Source organism: Spermophilus citellus (genome assembly GCF_964194105.1).
Source record: "Spermophilus citellus genome assembly, chromosome: 6".
Classification (NCBI taxonomy): Eukaryota; Metazoa; Chordata; class Mammalia; order Rodentia; family Sciuridae; genus Spermophilus; species Spermophilus citellus.
In genome coordinates this window covers 153,821,734-153,839,643 of record NC_138187.1, presented here as the reverse complement: position 1 = coordinate 153,839,643, position 17,910 = coordinate 153,821,734, and the positions used below count along the sequence as shown (strand labels likewise).

Below are 17,910 nucleotides of genomic sequence, written 5' to 3'. Positions count from 1 at the left end.
TGTGCCTAAGATAAAGAAAAATGGGAAGAATCCACATGATGACGACGTGGTAATATTTCCTATTGGGGAACAGGGAATGACAAGGGGGCAGAAACGAAGCTTTTCACATTATGCCTTGTTATGTTAGTTTGATTTCTTTTTGTCACTCTACATTTCTAAAAGAGTTTTTTGTTTGTTTGTTTGTTTGTTTTTTGGTCACTCTACATTTTAAAAGTTTTTTTTTCCCCCTAAGTAAACTTAAACGAAAACCGCGACTGAGGGTGCCAGGCGCGCCCTGGCGGTCTCCCGCAGGCGCATGCGCGGGAAAGCTGCGCCCCCGCCGGGAGAGACGCCCAGGAGCTGGAGCGCCGCCGGGCCCACAGCGAGTGTCTAGGGTGCTGCCAGACTCCACCCTCCAGTCCCGGAGCTGGGACTTGCTGCCCTGGGGCCTCTCCGGTGGCTTTCAACAGGCAGGGGGCTGCCATGCTCCAATTGCCCTGCCGTTTTCTCCCAACAAGACAAAGCGCTGAAGATCAGCGTGCAAAACAGAGTCGGCAGGACAGGTTCCTACGGTATGATGTCTAAAAATACTTTTGTCGTGGTTAAAGGAAACACTGCAATAGAAAATGTGTGGCTTTTGACCATTTCGAAGGGTACGGTTCCATGGCATGAATTCATTCACAAGGTCGCGAAGCCACCTCCGCGATCTTCCCAAAGCCCCTTCATGGCCCCTAGCGGACCCTCTGGAGCCACTCGTGTTTGGGCTTACCTTTAGCAGGTATGTGCTATTTTGCATTAAGACAGTTTTAAGGCAGGCTCATCCCGCGCGCCCTGCTGGGAGGACGGAGCTCAGTGAGCCTGAAAAGCTGAGGGCCGCGCTTCTGCTCCCAGGGTGAACTCCGCCCAGCGAGAAGTGGCTTCAGCTGCTCCAAAGGTAAAGGAGTTGGAATGCAGCTGAATGGCCTGTCCTGGGGACAGGCGGGATGGGCAGCATGATTTAAAGTGAAAAGGAAGGATATCAACAGGGTGGAGGCTGGGAGAGCTACGTGCCTCAGCACTGAGAGGCGCAGGGAAGGGGAGGAGCCCTCGCTGGGAGGCTGTGAAGCTCGCCTAGGCACAGCGGTGGGTGGCATCTCCTCTCCCCTGCCCAGCTTGGCCCACCTGGCCTCCTTTCTCCAATCTGTTAACACATTGACGTTCTAGACTATGGGATGGACGGCGGAGGCTTCAGGCAGGCCACTTATGGGTACCCAGGCGAAACCGTCCACTAAAGCCCTCCCACCACCACCTAGGAATGCTTGCCCTGGACATAAATGGTCCCTAGACTGACAGAGTGAAGCACAGGCCCCAGGAGTGGGGGAAGAGAAAAACCAGGAGCCCACTCCCTGCACCTCCAGACTTTCCACCCTGAGCCCCCCGCAGACTGACCCGTTTAAATGATCATAAGGTCTACAAACCTGCAGGGATTCAATGAAATTTGTGCACATCTAGTATTCAAATCGGGTCCGTGCACCTACCCCGGCCCCCCGCCAGTTACAAATCACTATGAATTTTCTCTACCATACTCACCCACCGGCATGACTTTCCACTGTCAATTCTGACCCCACAAACCTATTGGCACCTACCCAAGTCCTACCTCTCCTTCAGACCTTCGTGATTGTATGATTTACGCCCATGCAGCACTTGGAAGTAATCATTCCCTTTTCTGAATGAGCAAAACCACTGATCTCCACCAAACACCTCTCTGACATTCTGGGCTGGATTACTGGTCCTTGTCACCCCCTCATCTTCCACTGCAGGCAGGCCCATCCCACAAGGGCTGGAGTCACCACCATGTCAGCCCTGGCATCCAGCACAGCACCTTGGGCACAGTTTGCAGGCGGCCCAATGCTGCCCCAGGAGGGAGAAGCCCTTCTCCCTTTCATTAGACTGGGATGTTTTTTGGGGGGTCCCCCTAATTTTTGTTGCTATTGTAGTAAAATACACATAAAATTAACCATTTTTAAGTATACAGTTCAGTGAATTCAATCCATTCATAAGGCTGTGCAACTATGACCAACACCCATGTCCAGAACTCATTTCATCTTGTAAAACTGGAACTCTGCGCCCTCTGTAAACAACAGTGCACATCTTCTCCTCCTTGGGCCCTGGCAACTACCATTCTACTTTCTATCTTGATGATCTTGACGATTCTAAGTACGTCATAAAAGTGCAATCATACAGTATCTGTCTTTTTGTGACTGGCCTAATCCACTTAGCATAAGGCCCTCGGGATTCATCCATGATGTAGCATACATGAGTTTCCCTCCTTTCAAGCTGACAGTCCCTCATGTATCGCAGGTACTGTACCACGTTTTGCTTATCTATGAACCTCATCCGTGAGGGACACTTGGGTTGTTTTCGCATTTTAGCAACTATGAATAATACTGCTGAGAACATGGGTGTAGAGATAACTCTGTGATCCTGTTTTGACCTCTTCTGAGTGTATACCCAGAGGTGGAATTCCTGGGGCCTGTGGTAATTGTTGAAACTTTGAAGAATCACCATTCTGTTTTCCACAGCAGTTTTGCCATTTTACAGTCACATCCACTGCCCCAGGGGTCCCATGACTCCACATCCTAACACTTGTTATTTTCTGATTTTTGATAGTAGCCATCCTGATAGGGGTGAGGCAGATCAAGCCATTCTTAACATTTTTAAAGAGGTAGATGTATTCAGAAGGGGAGAGGAAGAAATAGAACAGTACAATAATTTCAAGTGAGAACAAGATTCAAGTTCAGGGAGTTAAGAAGGCCTTCGTTCCCTTCAGCTGTGTCATCTAAAGGGCATTGGGTCTGCTTGAGAAACTGAAGACAGAGGTCTCCTTACACCCAAGCAGAGCTCTGCCTTGGAACTTTGAAGCTGATTGACTTAGTAATGGCTGTGCTGACCCAGTGGGCAAGCTCTGCCAGGATGGCTTTCCTCTGTGATGAAATCTTGGACTATGGCATTATCTGCAAAACTGGGCACATTGCTTTTCCTGTCAGACAGCTTCTGTGGTTCCATGTCGCTAAGTAGACAGGATGACCTCAAACGGTCCTTCTAGCCCTAGGACGCTGTGATGCTAACAGCCAGGGTCCAGTCTGGAGCGTCTTCTTTCTTCCTTTGCTTCCCTAATTGACCTCATTATCTTTTCCACTTCTCAAGATTATGAGCCTGTCACCTGCCCATCCTCTTCATGTTGTGCTCATCTCTAGTTGAATTTCACTGTCTTCACCAACTGATAAATAGCGATCTAAGGCCCATTCTTAGTAATTTCACTCTTTTTCTCTCTAAACTGAGGACAAAGTCTGGTGGGGAAGAAATGCTGAGGTTAACAGCAGTTTCCTAAAGTAATTATTCCACACCTGGCAGACAGAAGGACTCACCGTCTCCAACCATGGCCAGTCTTAGAAAATCTGAGTTCATCTCCTACACCTGGCTTCCACTGTGTTTTTATTTTAGTCCAGGGAAAGTAAATGCCTGAAGTGTTTAGGATTTCATCTGTGAAAATGTGTGTGATTTTTCCACCCTACACTTTAATCATCTCCTCAAGGACAGGACTGGTATTTTTGTCTGTTTTTCTCCAGTGCCTGGCATGATATTTTGCACCTAGCTCAGGTCTTGAATAGTGTTAGTAGAATGAGCAGTTTTGCCTAAATTTGCTCATCTCTAATGGCTACATTCTTAGTGGTTTTTTCTCCCCATTTAAACCATCTTTTAAGTTCTATTAGGATTTTTTCACATTTTGTAAACATGTATTAAAAGTAAAATGTCAGGCTGGACATCTGGCACACCTATCATCCCAGCTACTCAGGAGGCTGAGGCAAAAGGATCCCAAGTTCAAGGAGCCTGGGCAACTTAATGAGACCCTGTGTCAAAATAAAAAGGGCTGGGGATGTAGTTCAGTGGCAGAGGAACTCTGGGTTCAATCCTCAGTACTGGGGGAAAAAAAGGTTTTTAATTTAATAATTTTTTTTAAAGAGAGAGAGAATTTTTAATATTTATTTTTTAGTTTTCGGTGGACACAACATCTTTATTTTATTTTTATGTGGTGCTGAGGATTGAACCCAGGGCCCCGTGCATGCCAGGCAAGCGCGCTACCGCTTGAGCCACATCCCCAGCCCCAAAAGGTTTTTAATTTAAAAACTCAAAAAGTAAAATGGTCAGCTTTGCCACCTCAAAAGTTTCATGAGAAGGAAAAATAAGCCCAAATCATGTACAAGCACATCTATGAAGCAGATCATGAATCAGATGTAATCAGTGATACACAATGTGAAGGAAAGAAGTACGATATAGGCTGGGGTTGTGCTCAGTGGTTGAGCGCTTGCCTAGCACGACTGAGGCACTGAGTGTGTGGGTTTAATTCTCAGTACCACATATAAATAAATGAATAAAATAAAGGTCCATCAACATCTAAAAATTTTTTTAAAGTACAGCATAACTTACTAGCTAATATGAAGGGACATTTGGTCATGTGGAAACAATAATCAATGGTTTTGACAGCATGGTAGACAATGAATTCATCCATGCCTCTGCTTTTCTACCTGAGAGGCCAGATCTCGGGTTGAAACCAACAAGTGGAAAATCTGAAGAAACAGAGAATGAAAACTGATAGAAGAATGTTGTGCAATGTCACTGAGAGTAGAATCAATATGACGAATTAGTAACTATCATGAGCACCCAGTATATGTCCACACTGTTCAGAAATGTGTTTGGTAAGCAATCAGAGTCCCCCATTGTGTGAAGGGATTGCTGCCCATCTGCAGGAAGGTGGCAGGGGCTCATTCAAATGGCCCTCTTCAGTCAAAAACAAACACGGCAAATAGGAAACTGTGAAACTGACCTGCAGCCTAACTTCACAAGAGGCGTTCAAACATTTTAAAAGGCTGCTTGAGACAAAACAATTACCAAATATTTGTAGATACCTCCACCACCACCGTAGGGCTTGCCAACCAGCAGTCTTGATAATGGACCCAACCTCGTGTGCAGCAGTTCAGATGTGGGAGGTATGGAAGGTCTGCAGCTTCATACCCACTCGCCACTTTTGAGTGTTAAATTGTTTCTGATCCTCAAAAATGTACCTCTTGTTTTAGAGCCTGGGTTTCTTTTACTATTATTATTGTGTTTGGAGTTAGGTGTGCCTCACTCCCAAGTGAGGACTTCCAATGGCATCTCTAGAAATTCAACAATGAAAAGCACTGTCGTATTGATGGCTCATCTAAATTGTTGACTTGTATGTTAAAAAATTACAGATCCTAAAAAAAAAAAAAAAAAAGAAAAGAAATTACAGATCCTAAAAAGCATCAGGCTATGGGTCAAAAGTACAGTTTGATTTTTAGTTGTGTTCCTGGGGCTTCTGTTGGCCCTAAAATCATATAGCATGTGGAATGTTCCTCAGTCCAGGCGCACACACACACACACAGGGATCTGCCTCCTTGGCTTAAAGCAGCTAAGATCTTGGTCCAGGAGCTAAGTTCTTTTATTAGTTTGATGGTGCTGCTTCTGCACCAGTGACACACAGTACAACTCCAGATTTGACGTCATTCCTATTGCATCTTGTATAAAATTAAAATTATTACAGTAATTGAATAATTCATAATCCTTCCCTTCCTTATCACTTTTTACAGCATTGAGGCCTGTGTAGCGCATGTATAGACTGTAATATCCTGTAGTGGTGAGTTTATGCATTAAGAAAAACATGCTGCTGCTAACCAACTGTGCATATTTGGAATGGGTATTAGGGAATCCTTGTTCTTCCCCTCTGGCTTACTTGACTAGCCCAGTTCACTGAAAGCTTATAGTTTAAGATATGCCAAGTCCTGAGAGTTGCTATTTTTCTAAACTGCAAAAATAAATCTTCCAGATTTTTATAATTCAATTCATATTTGGTAGGAAACTAGTCTGAAAAATGTGTCAACCAATCCTTTGGTTTTATTTGCATATAGACAGTGGAGTGTAACTTTGAAAGAATGGTGAGGATCTAATGGGTATGGACCCAAGTGTTTCTGCTAATTCTGTTTTGGCACCATTTGAAGACTGGAATTTTTTTTTTTTAATTAGATATTGATGGACCTTTTTGTTTTATATGTGGTGCTGAGAATCGAACCCAGTGCCTCACATATGCTAGACAAGTGCTCTACCACTGAGCCCCAGCCCAAGGCCCTGGAGACTGGAATTCTTTACACCCACCTCCACACTCCCCACATATAAGACCATGGAAGCCCTTGCTTAAGAACTGCATTCCTAATCAGGACACCCCAGGTTAGTAGCAACTCCCGGGCTTGCACGTATTACTTCACTCTTTTCCCTCTGTCAGGAAAGCCTTGTTGAGCAGGAACTGTTCGCAAAGAATGTGATCAGAAGACATGAGGAGATGATAGGCAACATCTGCACTACACCTCTTCACTGATGGCCATGAGTACCTCCCAAGAATCTTTGGCTCTTCACCTAATTGCCAATTGAAGGCAGTTTTCTTTCCCTTCATTACACCATTTGCATTTCTATAAACTTGCTATCTTGGAAACTTTAATCAAGAATCAGGGGCTGCGACTGTAGCTCAGCAGTACAGCACTTGCCTACCATGTGTGAGGCACTGGGTTTGATTCTCAGCATCACATAAAAATAAAGAAAAGAAAATAAAAGTATTGTGTCCATCTACAACTTGGAAAAAAAATAGTCATCTAAGCCAGGCATGGGGTGGTACAATCCTATAATCCCAAGCTGAAGAAGGAGGATCACAAGTTTGAGACCAGCCTTGGCAACCTATTGAGGCCTGAAGCAACTTAGTGAGCCCTGTATCAAAATTAAAAAAAATAAAAGGGGCTGAGGATTTAGCTCAGTAGTTAAGCACCCCTGGGTTCAAATTCTAGTACCATTCCCCCAAAAGAAGAAAAATAAAAGAAGAAATCAGTCAGCTGAGAAAAAAATTAAGATTTATTTTTTATAAGAACCAGAAAACTGATTTGAATAAGGCACACTCAATGTCTACAGGAAATAAATGCAGAAGTAATCATGGTTATATAAGGAAAAGGGAAATGTCAAGTCTGACATTAATGATTCTCAATGCCCATTAATTTTTTAAATACACAAAAGCAAAATTCAATGGTATTTAAAAATCTGGGCCAGAGATTAGCAAACAACTGGTGAAGAGCATTTTGCTGAATTTTCTCACTTTTATAAGCTGTCTTTGTTATATTCTAACACCAGTGCTCAATATGCTTCCTGTCTTAACAAACAGAAGTACAGATCAAACAAGAGCTAGATCAAAGCCTCCTTGGCAGCTAGCACTGTTCAGTTGGGCCATTGGCCCAGGGGTTGGTGGGCCAAGGACACACCAAGCCTCACCAACCAAGCGTGGAGGCTTCCAAATGAAACATGCTACAATTACTTTATTCATCCATTTTAAAAGTAGAAAAAAGAAACAAATAGCACTACTACCTTTAGCAGTATGAATCCCTTGGAACTTGCCTTTCAATCTCTGAAATTAACTAGAAAAACTAAATTTCATCCTAAGGAGGGGAAAAACCCAAGTCCAATGACACTTGCTCCTACAAGAAGTGTTTTACATTAACACATAATGTCATGGAAGTTATTCTGTGACAATAATTAATGATGTTCAGGTGTCATGTGTGGTATCATGTGCCCACAAATCATTTTTCAGAGTCAAATAAGCAAATTGCCACAACAATAAAAGATGAACAACTAAATACACAAAAGTCTGAAAAATGAAAAATGTAAAAAATAATGGAATAGAAACTAATAGAGTACGATATATAATAGATTTTAATTATTTGCATATTTAAAAAATATAGTTTTATGCTGTAAAAACAATCATTTTATTCATGAGATTATCTGCTTTGTCTAAAAATGATTTTTGAAATAATGGACAGAAAACTGACAAATCTCAGTCAATTGCACTTTAGCTTTTGTTATACATGGAAGGAAAAGTATGCTTAACAGTAAACAAGGAATTGAGCAACTTTTAGCAATTCTCCTAAATTATACTGAGAGCAAATGATGAAAATCCATATTCAACCGAGTGAAGAAACAGTTCCCTCTGTTTCAAGTGTGATGTGAATCACTGACAGAAACTAGGTCTGTACTTCAAACTGGTTCCTCTATAGATCTGAGGTAGCACAGGTCAGCAGGCCAACATAACAATTCTACAAGGCACCAATGGTTGTGTGTGATGTAATACTAGCATTGAAGATCTAAAAATACTGGAAAAATTCAACTTATGGCATATAGAGTTTTCTTCTATTTCCTGATTTTATATTGGACTGACCCTGATATTACATTCACTATGGTTTAACTTTGTGTTCAGGTCTTTTCTCAAATCTGTTGAGGATTCCTTCAAGTCAGTACTCCTTTGGGGATGTCCCTGCACTCAACTGAGCACACTTAAAGCCTTGCTCAAAACACATTTTTTTCCTCTGGCAGATATTCAAATAAACTTTTCCCCATGTCTTTGTAATCTTTTTGGTACCAACACAGATCCTTACATCTTTTTAGTGTTTCCTAAAATCCTTCCATTCTTCAGTCACAAGAATTCTTAACTACATGCACATGTGTATGCTTTCACAAAGAGAAGCCAAAGTCTAGTTAAAACATTCCAGGGCTGTGGTGATAGTCCATGTAATGGAACAGACCTTTTGTTAGGTCTACATTCTACTAGTGTTCCGCTTTCAAGAGCTCAAATGCTGATCAACAACTTCTGTCTCCATACACATTGTTCTCAGTTTGTCTCACAATCACAGATCATCATTCAGCAATTGATATTGGTCATTAAAACCTCTGAGACTCTACCATTTCTGCCTCTCCTCACCAAGTATAACATCTCTTGCATTTCTATTTTGCAGTTTTGGGGATCAAACCCAAGGCCTCATACATGCTAGGCAAGCACTCTACCACCAAGCTACACTCCTAGCCCACATTTTCTCTGATTTTTACCCTAATGGTGCTTCTAACTAGCTGTCTAAAAATGAGCTGCAGTATACAATGCTCCATCACAGCACAGCCAAGAAACTTTGGTGAAGTTATGCCAATGTGCCCATATAAAGACTACCATTAACTTGGTTACTAAAATCTGTTCTTCTGAAAATGGTACTCAGACTCTCATCCTAAACAATGACAAAATTCCATTTAGGGAGACAGAAATGATTAACAGAATGAACAAAAGCATCAGAAACATGTTAGTAAATTCTAGCTTATACATTCTAATCCTCATTTGTAGGTCTTTCTCTTTCATAAATAGTACAAGTATACAATAAACCTATTTTTCATCTTCTGCCTGCTCACAAGTTTTAATCTTTTTTTTTTCTACTTATTTCCTATATTCTAAGGTGTTTTTTCACTTATTGATTTTCAAACTTCATTATAGTGAAACTGTTCCAATGAAATCATACAGAGATCCCCAACATATAAAACTGTCAAAAGCAGAACTGCCCTGATAAAAAGCGTAGGGATCCTGGTAGACACAGTGTTAAGAATCACTGCTCTAAATCATTAGGGAAAGCTGACGTAAAGACACAGCCAATTGGAATGTCTTCACTTCCAATGATTGTAAGCAATTTCCCATTGATTCCAATATTTAAGAACATTTTTGAATATAGCTTGCTTGACCTCAGCTCATTAACGGAACAAAGGTGTAGTGCTTTACATAAAGTGAGTATTTAGGGATCTGGTGGTTTGAATTCTTATTTCTTTTTTTCCATACTAGTCAAAAGTACAAACTAGTATAAAATATCATCCCTCAACTTGGTTATTAAAGCAAGTTTTAAAAATATTTAACATGACTGAAAAGTTTCTAAAAATGATCACTGCTTCAAACTCTGATTCAGTCCACGTCTAAAAAGCCTCTTTCGTCTCCCTCAAGAAAACAAATGTCACTCTGTAGTTACTCTGAGAATAATATCTTTCTGTGCAATGATTCTGTTATATTTTGGGATTTTAAAAATCCCTCAGATTTCTATATCATGCTATATCTCAAACCTGATTTACTTGAAAAGGTCAATTTTAGCTTTGTCAAAGCTTAGATTAGAAAAAATTTACAGAAAGTAAAAAGGTGAAAGCTGTTTTCTAAACTAGGCTCGTTCGTGTTTTTTCAGGCTGTTCCCTCCCTCTCTCCACCTCCCTCCCCCTCTCTCCACCGAAGGGCAGTCTGTAGCTCTTCTGCAAACCGGGGCCTTCCGTTACCAGCTCCCTGCTTAGCTTGACAGAAGGCAGCCCTGTTCCTCTATGTTCCTCACGGGCTGGACGGGCAGCACTAGGTGTGAAATGCGGCTCCATAGCCCACTCAGTTTGTCAGAGTCCATGTGGTTGAAGGAGCTGGGAGTGTTAGAGTTGGTAAATTTGGCCCAGAGTAAATCCCTCACTTTTTCTTCGGTTTCCCTTGGGCCTACAGTGGCCTCTAATGTTTCCTCCTCCAGTAGCACGGTCAGGACCAGGGCCACATCTTTAAAGGCAGCGTTCTCATGATCACAATACTTGTAGAAGATCAAGGTGGAGCCTGCAGGGAGGGATTCAAAGTGGTGGACCACGGCAGCCTTCTGGCCGTTCTCAAATCCATAGCTCAGCTCCAAGTCAACCCACAGCTTGACCGTATCGCTGTCGTTCATGGCCCTGTCCGCCCCATCAATCGTAATGGCAGAGACTTTCTGGGAAGAGGTATAGGCATCAGCAACATGGTGGCTCAGGCACTTAAGGGTTTCTCTTCCCTCTCGAGCTGCTGTGAATATGATGGTGGCTGGCTCAGTGGGGTTCGAAGAATTCAGGTGCTTCTGGAGAAACTTACGTCCTCGCTGCCACAGGAAGGGACTCTGGCCCGGGAATTTGTCCTTCAATTGGCTGAACTGAGCCAAGAAGGCCTCTAACGCTGGATTTGGAGGCACTTGCTGGACTGGGGAGGAATAGTAGCTACTAACGGAACTTAACACAAAAGCCACGATAACCAGGCAGCCAAGAAAGAAGCCTGTCAAAGAAGGAGAAAACGAGAGAGAGCAGAGTCAGATGCAAAGCCTGTGGTGACTGAAATGAGGCAGAGTGCTCAGCTCTCACAGGGAGGAGTAGGTTCCTTCCGCCTGAATCTTCTAAACTTAACAATTAAAGTCTACCAGAAATACCTTTTATCTCTTATTTTTTAAGATATGGCATTTTTGTTAATAGGTAAAAGTGGATTATATTTATCTTTTGTTGTCACTAATGTTTTTAGAAATGAGCTATTAGTATTTTCTTCCACTTTCTCAAAATGCTTACCACCTACAGCAAACAAGTTAGTACTCTGACTGGAAGGCGGGTTTAGTTTCTTGTTTATGAAAAGCCTTCCTACAGTGGGGATTTCCATTTTGTTTAAGCTCAGCAAAACATCAGCCAGTACCCCTAAGGGGGAAAAAATCCTCAAACTTTCTTGTTCTATTTTACTATGACTTGCTATGACTTGCTATCAAACATTCTTTAGAAAGATATTAACATGATATTAAAACCGTTTAACTGTGCTGGTTTTCTAGATATGTTCACTGAGGATTTATGAGTGTGTGTTCAACACTACAATAAAACCAGGTTTGTTCTCACCATAGTTCCAAAAATTCTTTTTAGTAATCTTTCTTATGGTGGTATCCTGTGCAATCTCTTCCTTTTCTTCCAATATTTGTGTTTCTGGCTCATGACTTTCAGCCTCTGGAGGGAAGGGGAGGAACAATATTATTTTTAGACAGTACACTAATAAGAGTGTGTATGCCTTTATGACCTTTCACCTGACACTGAATTTCTAAACTTTGAAAAAATTTCTTTTATGCCACCAAGATTATAGATTAGCTCATTCCACTCTGTCAGGTTCTTTCCCACACACCAACTGCATTTTTAAAACAATGTTTTCTTTTCTACTCATAGTGAACCTGCATAATCCTGAAATTGTCCTTGGTAACAGGGCAATACCAGACAGGGTAGGGTTAAGTGGGTCCCCTCACCTGGGGCAGGTCGTCGCCTCCTCAGTGAATCCTGGCCCTCCGGCCCTGCGCTGGAATGACCAGGACTCAGGGCTTCTGGAAAGTCTTCAGCAGGTGGCTCCTCAGAAGCACTTCCCAGGCCTGTTGGCGCTCTTCCTACCTCCTGGCTTGGAGAGCAGCTGGGATCTGGATCCTGGGGATTTTCACCCAGCCCTTCTGAAGGGAAGTGGTGCCCTTGAGCGCTAGCCTCAGAACTGGGGCTGTTCTCGTGCTCTGTTTTATCCTCTGGATGGCTCCCAATATTTGTTTCATCTGGACTTTCTGATTTATCATCTGTATCTGCACTTTCTAGACCTTTTGCCTCTACCTCTTGGTGGTCTTCGTTAAGACCAGAGGCAGGGTGAGGGGTCTGAGCTTCTTCTTCTTCAATGGCACTTGCTGTCACTGTGGTCTCCTGTGCCTGAGAATTTATTGATGGATCATTTTCCAAAACCTTCTGAGAGTCTAGTGAGATAAAAATTTAATTTTTATTGGAAAAAAACTTCCCCCATATTTTTTGTATTTTAACAAGGTCCCTGATTGATATTTATATAGATTTTCCTAGTTAGAAAGTACCCTTCCTAAAGAGTATTTGTCTCTGACCCCACTAATGGTGATTAAAACAAACTCATTATCATGTTAATAAATCTAACAGCTAATACTAATGTAAAACAATTTTGAATGACAAAACTAATATTTGAGTATATTAAATATCTCCTCTAATGAAAGGCAGTGATTATCACTGGAAGTTCAAACCATCATGCAAAAGGCTGATGGGGAATTTTATAATGGATGAGTCAAATTGACAACTGCTGAACCCACTGACCAACCTTCCCATCATTAACCTCCCACTACAGGCAATGGAGAGTGCACCATCCCCCCCCCCCCCCCCGGAGCATTCTTGCTAAACTGGACTTATGTTTGATTAAGCTTCTAGAGCTAATTACTAGTTTATAAGGATGTCATCAGCAACAATAAAAATAAATGGCCAGAAAAGGGGAAAAAAGGAGGGGTAATCTCTCTTAAAAAAAAACAAACACAATGTGCAGGCCAAAATGTTTAGGTCTAGTTTTGAATAAACCAATCATTAAAGAAACCACCTATGAAACAATCAGAAAAATCTGACTGCCAGATATTTGATGATATTAAGAAATTATCTTTTTAGGTGTGATAAAGGTATTGGGGGGCTGGGGTTGTAGCTCAGTGGCAGAGTGCTTGCCTAGCATGTATGAGGCACTGGATTCAATTCTCAGCACCATATATAAATAAATAAAATACAGGTCCATCAACAAATAAAAAAATATTTAGAACAACAAAAAGTTATTGGATTATGTTTTTTTTTGTGGTGGGGGGTACTGGGGATCGAACTCGGGAACCACATCTGAACCACGTCCCCAGCCCTATTTTGTATTTTATTTACTGAGTTGCTCAGTGCCTCACATTTGCTGAGGCTGACTTTGAACTCGTGATCCTCCTGCCCCCGCCTCCCAAACTGCTGGGATTACAGGCGTGCATCACAGCGTCTGGCCTGGGTTGTATTTTTAAAGAAAAGAATCCTTATCTTTTAGAGGGGCATATTTTAGTACAGATGTCTAGAATTTCTCAGTCAGATGCTGAGGGAAGCAGGGACGAGGGAGCACAGACTTGAGAGTGTTCCCCGTGCTCAGGGCAGACCAAGCTGTTTACAGGGAGGCTCACTTCAGCCCTCTGCTTTTATCTATGTTAGACATAATCTATGATAAAGCTCAGGAAAAAAGCAGCCGAGGAGACATATCAGTAAAATGCAGTTGTGGCCCAACTAGAACGAAAACAAACTCAACTGTAGAAAAAAAAAATTATGAGACAACTTGGAAAATTTGAATTCCAACAGGCTATGTAATGATATTAAGGAACAATAACTTCATCTTTCAGATGTGATGATGACATTTTAGTTATATATTTTTTAAAAATCCATCTTTAAGAGATATAAACCTAAACATTTACAAATGAAGTCATATTTATCTTGGCTTTTAAATAATCCAGGGCAGGTAAGACCAGCGCTGTGCTGGTCAAAGGTGGAGCTGGACGCTGAGGATGCTGGGGGGTGGGGGTGGGTTCATATTGTTCTACTTTTATACCTTGAAAAAGCTTCCTTAATAAAAGATTTAAAATAAACACGTCCTCTTTCTTCTGAAAAGTCTATTTCATATTTTGGCTATTTTATATCTCATTTCTGTAAGTAGGAAGAAGACCCTAAGTCTCATCCTTACCTATAACTGAATGATGCCCTCTAAATATAGCATATTACAGGTTTTTTGATTTTATAACTCTGAAGATCTGCCTACCATCTTTTTAAAAGATGTATGCATTTGGCCATTATTGTAAGTCCCTACTATCGAAGTGCCTAAAATATTTCTCTTCCTCATATTATAGTGAGGGTCTGCTATGTGTTAAAATTCAGTAAATAGGAACAAAAGAGCATAATCATAACAAATGAATCTACTGAGTTAGTCTTTTTACTTTAAAACTTCAGGGTCTTCTTTTTTTAATATATATTTTTTAGTTGTAGGTGGACACAATACCTTTATTTTATTTCTATGTGCCTCACACATGCCAGGCAAGTGCTGTACCACTGAGCCCCAGCTCCAGCCCCAGCCCCAGAACTTCAGGTTTTAATCATCAGATTTTCTCTGGGCACAGCCCTAGTCGCCTACAGCATAAGCTCAGTGCCATCCCAACTAGTCTTACCCTCTGGAGGATCCCTAAGTCCACTGTCGGTCATTTTGTGTTCTATCTCTTCAGAGCTTAGGATACTTTTTTTAGTGTCTGGGTTTCCTTGTGAAGACATCTTGTTTTCTTCTCATCCCAAGTCCCAACAGACTTATGCTTCCTGCAGACCCAGGAGACAAGGCATATATACCATGACTACAATAAAATGAAAAACATTAAATGACTTTTCAGCCATACAAAGGCGAAATGCCAGTTTCAGCTGTATTTTTTACACCTCTTTGGTCTACACAGTATTTCCTCTCTGAAATGTTCCTTGTGAAGAAAAGGCGCTTCTGGCTTTCATGAGCATTACCCTCCAAATCCTAGACCACAGAAAGAGGCCCCCGACTATTAACCGGGCACAGACGTCACGGTCTCCCAATACATCCCAGGGCTATGGCAAGGGTATGAACAGTCATACCAAGGGAGCAGAGCCCGAAAGACCACAGCTCTGAACCTGAAATGCTAACGACTCCCAAGAGCGGGTCTGTGGCCACTGCAGACTTCCGTATGGCTTGGACGACCCTTCACTGTGCAAAAGCTCACCTGTCAGATGCTCCCACTTATTAACATGTAGGAATACATGGTGCCACCCAATTCAATGACTGCCTATGGTCCCAGGGAGCACGCATCTGGAATTTCATCACCACCCTCCTAGAGCTTCTTCCCAGCACTCTTTTGTAAAATACAAAGATGAACCCTTCCTACAATGCCTTCCTATGTCATTTTCAGAAAATACAGGTAAAATATTATGAGCTTTATACAAAAAGACCAAAATCAGAGGCAGTTTGTAAGCAATAAAAACTTAGATCATTTTAAAGTTGTCTTATTGTCAAAAACAAATTGATTGGGCTGTGGTTGGGGCTCAGTGGAGAGCTTGCCTAGCACATGTGAAGCACTGGGTTTGATTCTTAGCACCAAAAAAAAAAAGATTTTAAAAATAAAAAAATAAGAAAAAACAAATTGGTCAGTAAGTTACTTAACCTTCATTACCTGTTTAAAAAAAAATGAGACAAAGCATTGTTGTATAAATGCAAAAACACATGTGAAAGAGCTTTGTACCGTTACATTTTTTTTAAGAGAGAGTGAGAGAGGAGAGAGAGAGAGAGAGAGAGAGAGAATTTTTAATATTTATTTTTTAGTTCTCGGCGGACACAACATCTTTGTTAGTATGTGGTGCTGAGGATCGAACCCGGGCCGCACGCATGCCAGGTGAGCGCGCTACCGCTTGAGCCACATCCCCAGCCCCCAGTTACATTTTTTGATAGCTAGTTGGTTAGCCTCTCAAATGGGCTTTCTTTTGTTTTTCTCACAGTACTGTTGTAAAATTTAGTTTCACAAACTAAAATCTTTAAAATTTTGTATTCCAAATGCCTAACACGGTGCCCAGTGTATAGTAAGAATTCTGTATTTCATTTTTAAAATGAGAAAAAAATGAATGAATATATGAATCAAGAGTGGTGTGGTGTATAAACTGGAAGGGAGGAATGAGGGACAGGCCCTTCTTTCCACTGATGTGAACACTTATGAACATGTCAGATTTGGAGGCTTCCTAATCACCCCATTCTTCTTTAAGATCCTGGAATTGCTTTGCATTTAATTTAATTGTGCTATCCCCTTTTATAAGCAGAGTTTTCCTCCTCTCTTAGTTCATTGAAGAAAATAAAAAGTACCCAATCCTTTTCAATTTTGTTTAAAGAAAATTTTCTTCCTGCCAGCCCAAACCAAGAATATTTAGAGTAAAATTCTATGTACCGGTAGAAAAAAATTTTAGAAAGTAAAGATGCTATTCACAATGAGCATAAGGTACCTAAAAACAGAAACTAAAAAGTACACAGTAAGAAATCTAACAACAGATGTGGGAGAACTTCAGGGAGAGATAAATTAAATAGAAAAATAAGTTGTGCATAGACAGTAACAATGCAAACCATTGGTGCCAATTTTCTCCAAATGGAATCTATAAATTCAACACAATGTGAAACACAATCTCAAGAAAGCTTTCTGATTGTGGTTGGTTTCTAACAGAATAGACAAACTGATCCTAAAGTTTGAAAACGGCAAGTGGCAGAGGATCGAGAAGAATTAAGAAAATCCTAAAGAAGGGGCAATCTTTAATGACACATTTAACAGAAACAATGAGGTCCTGGGCCAAGAACAGACCACTGGAACATGCAGAATAGTCAAAAAAATACGTGGACGTATGTGTGTGAGTCTGTGTAAAGGAAGTTGGCTAAGTGACACAAAAAAATAGATTAATGAATAAACAGTTGAGGCACAACTGACAAGTCAAATGGGGAAAAAATTAGATTTTGACCTCACACAAAAATCAATTTCAGATTAAAGACCTAAATGTAAAAAGCAAAACTGTGAAACTTTCAGAAGATGTCAATATCTTTCTAACTTCAACAGTTTCTTAAACAAAATATAAAATACACAAACCATAAGAAGAATTTGACAAATGTGATCACATGATAAAAGTTTAATTACTAGACAAGAAAAAATACGAAAATTAAAAGGTAAGTTGCTGACTAGAAAAATATCTGCAGCATATATGACTAGTCAAGGATTAACACCCAGAATACACAAAAACTCCCAAGTCAATGAAAGACAAATATGTTATGAAAAAGTGGGCAAAAGAGATGGACAAGCAGTTCAACGAAGAGGAAACCTAGAAGTCTAACAATTATGTAAAAAGAAGCCAAGCAAATGCTGCCTGTGCGGAAATCAGGACGGGCAGAGCAGCAGGACCTACCCTCCCTCACTCCATCCTACAAACCTCTGGCGCTGCCACAGGGGCCAGAGAAAAGAAGGGCAGAAGATGGAGACCTGGGAGAGGACTGGGGGAAGGGGGCCAGGTGTGAAGTTTAAGGACAAGCACAAGGAAATTAAAAGTTTAGCAGCTGTAGAGCAAAAGAAATTAGTCGTTCCAGCCAGGATGGTGGTTTAAATGAGTGCAACTGTGACAAGGGCATAGCAGTGAGGATCCAGTAAGTTTATGTATTTCTAAATTTTTAACCACTCTTAGTTTAGTAAATTATGTAACTTTAGGATCTCAGGATGAAAACCGATATCTTGACCCTCAAGCAATTTCTAATCCTGCTGAGGAAACAAACAATAAATAAAGCATGCACAATTGTAATAGCTAACATTTATTGAGCACCCTCTTTGTGCCAGGCAGCAA

General features: G+C 41.2%; 1 protein-coding gene and 1 long non-coding RNA gene across 3 annotated transcripts in view; one reads left to right on the top strand and one right to left on the bottom strand.

The window, feature by feature from the left end:
- The first annotated feature begins 330 nt into the window (after positions 1-330).
- LOC308650943 overlaps positions 331-17,910 on the top strand; it is a 23,824-nt gene continuing 6,244 nt past the window's right edge. Inside the window, exon 1 of the long non-coding RNA XR_014022442.1 lies at positions 331-542. This is a non-coding gene — a long non-coding RNA (uncharacterized lncRNA). The remainder of the gene's footprint in view (positions 543-17,910) is intronic.
- The window catches only part of LOC308650936 (torsin-1A-interacting protein 2-like), a 24,714-nt gene continuing 16,942 nt past the window's right edge, over positions 10,139-17,910 (bottom strand). Inside the window, exons 2-5 of one of the 2 annotated variants that reach the window (XM_081297507.1) lie at positions 14,709-14,885; positions 11,964-12,446; positions 11,569-11,673; positions 10,139-10,969 (exon numbers count right to left, since the gene is read on the bottom strand). In XM_081297507.1, the coding sequence (XP_081153633.1) occupies positions 10,206-10,969; positions 11,569-11,673; positions 11,964-12,446; positions 14,709-14,808 (1,452 nt within the window). In that variant the 5' untranslated portion in view covers positions 14,809-14,885 and the 3' untranslated portion in view covers positions 10,139-10,205. The remainder of the gene's footprint in view (positions 10,970-11,568; positions 11,674-11,963; positions 12,447-14,708; positions 14,886-17,910) is intronic. The other variant, XM_081297508.1, reaches the window with a different exon arrangement.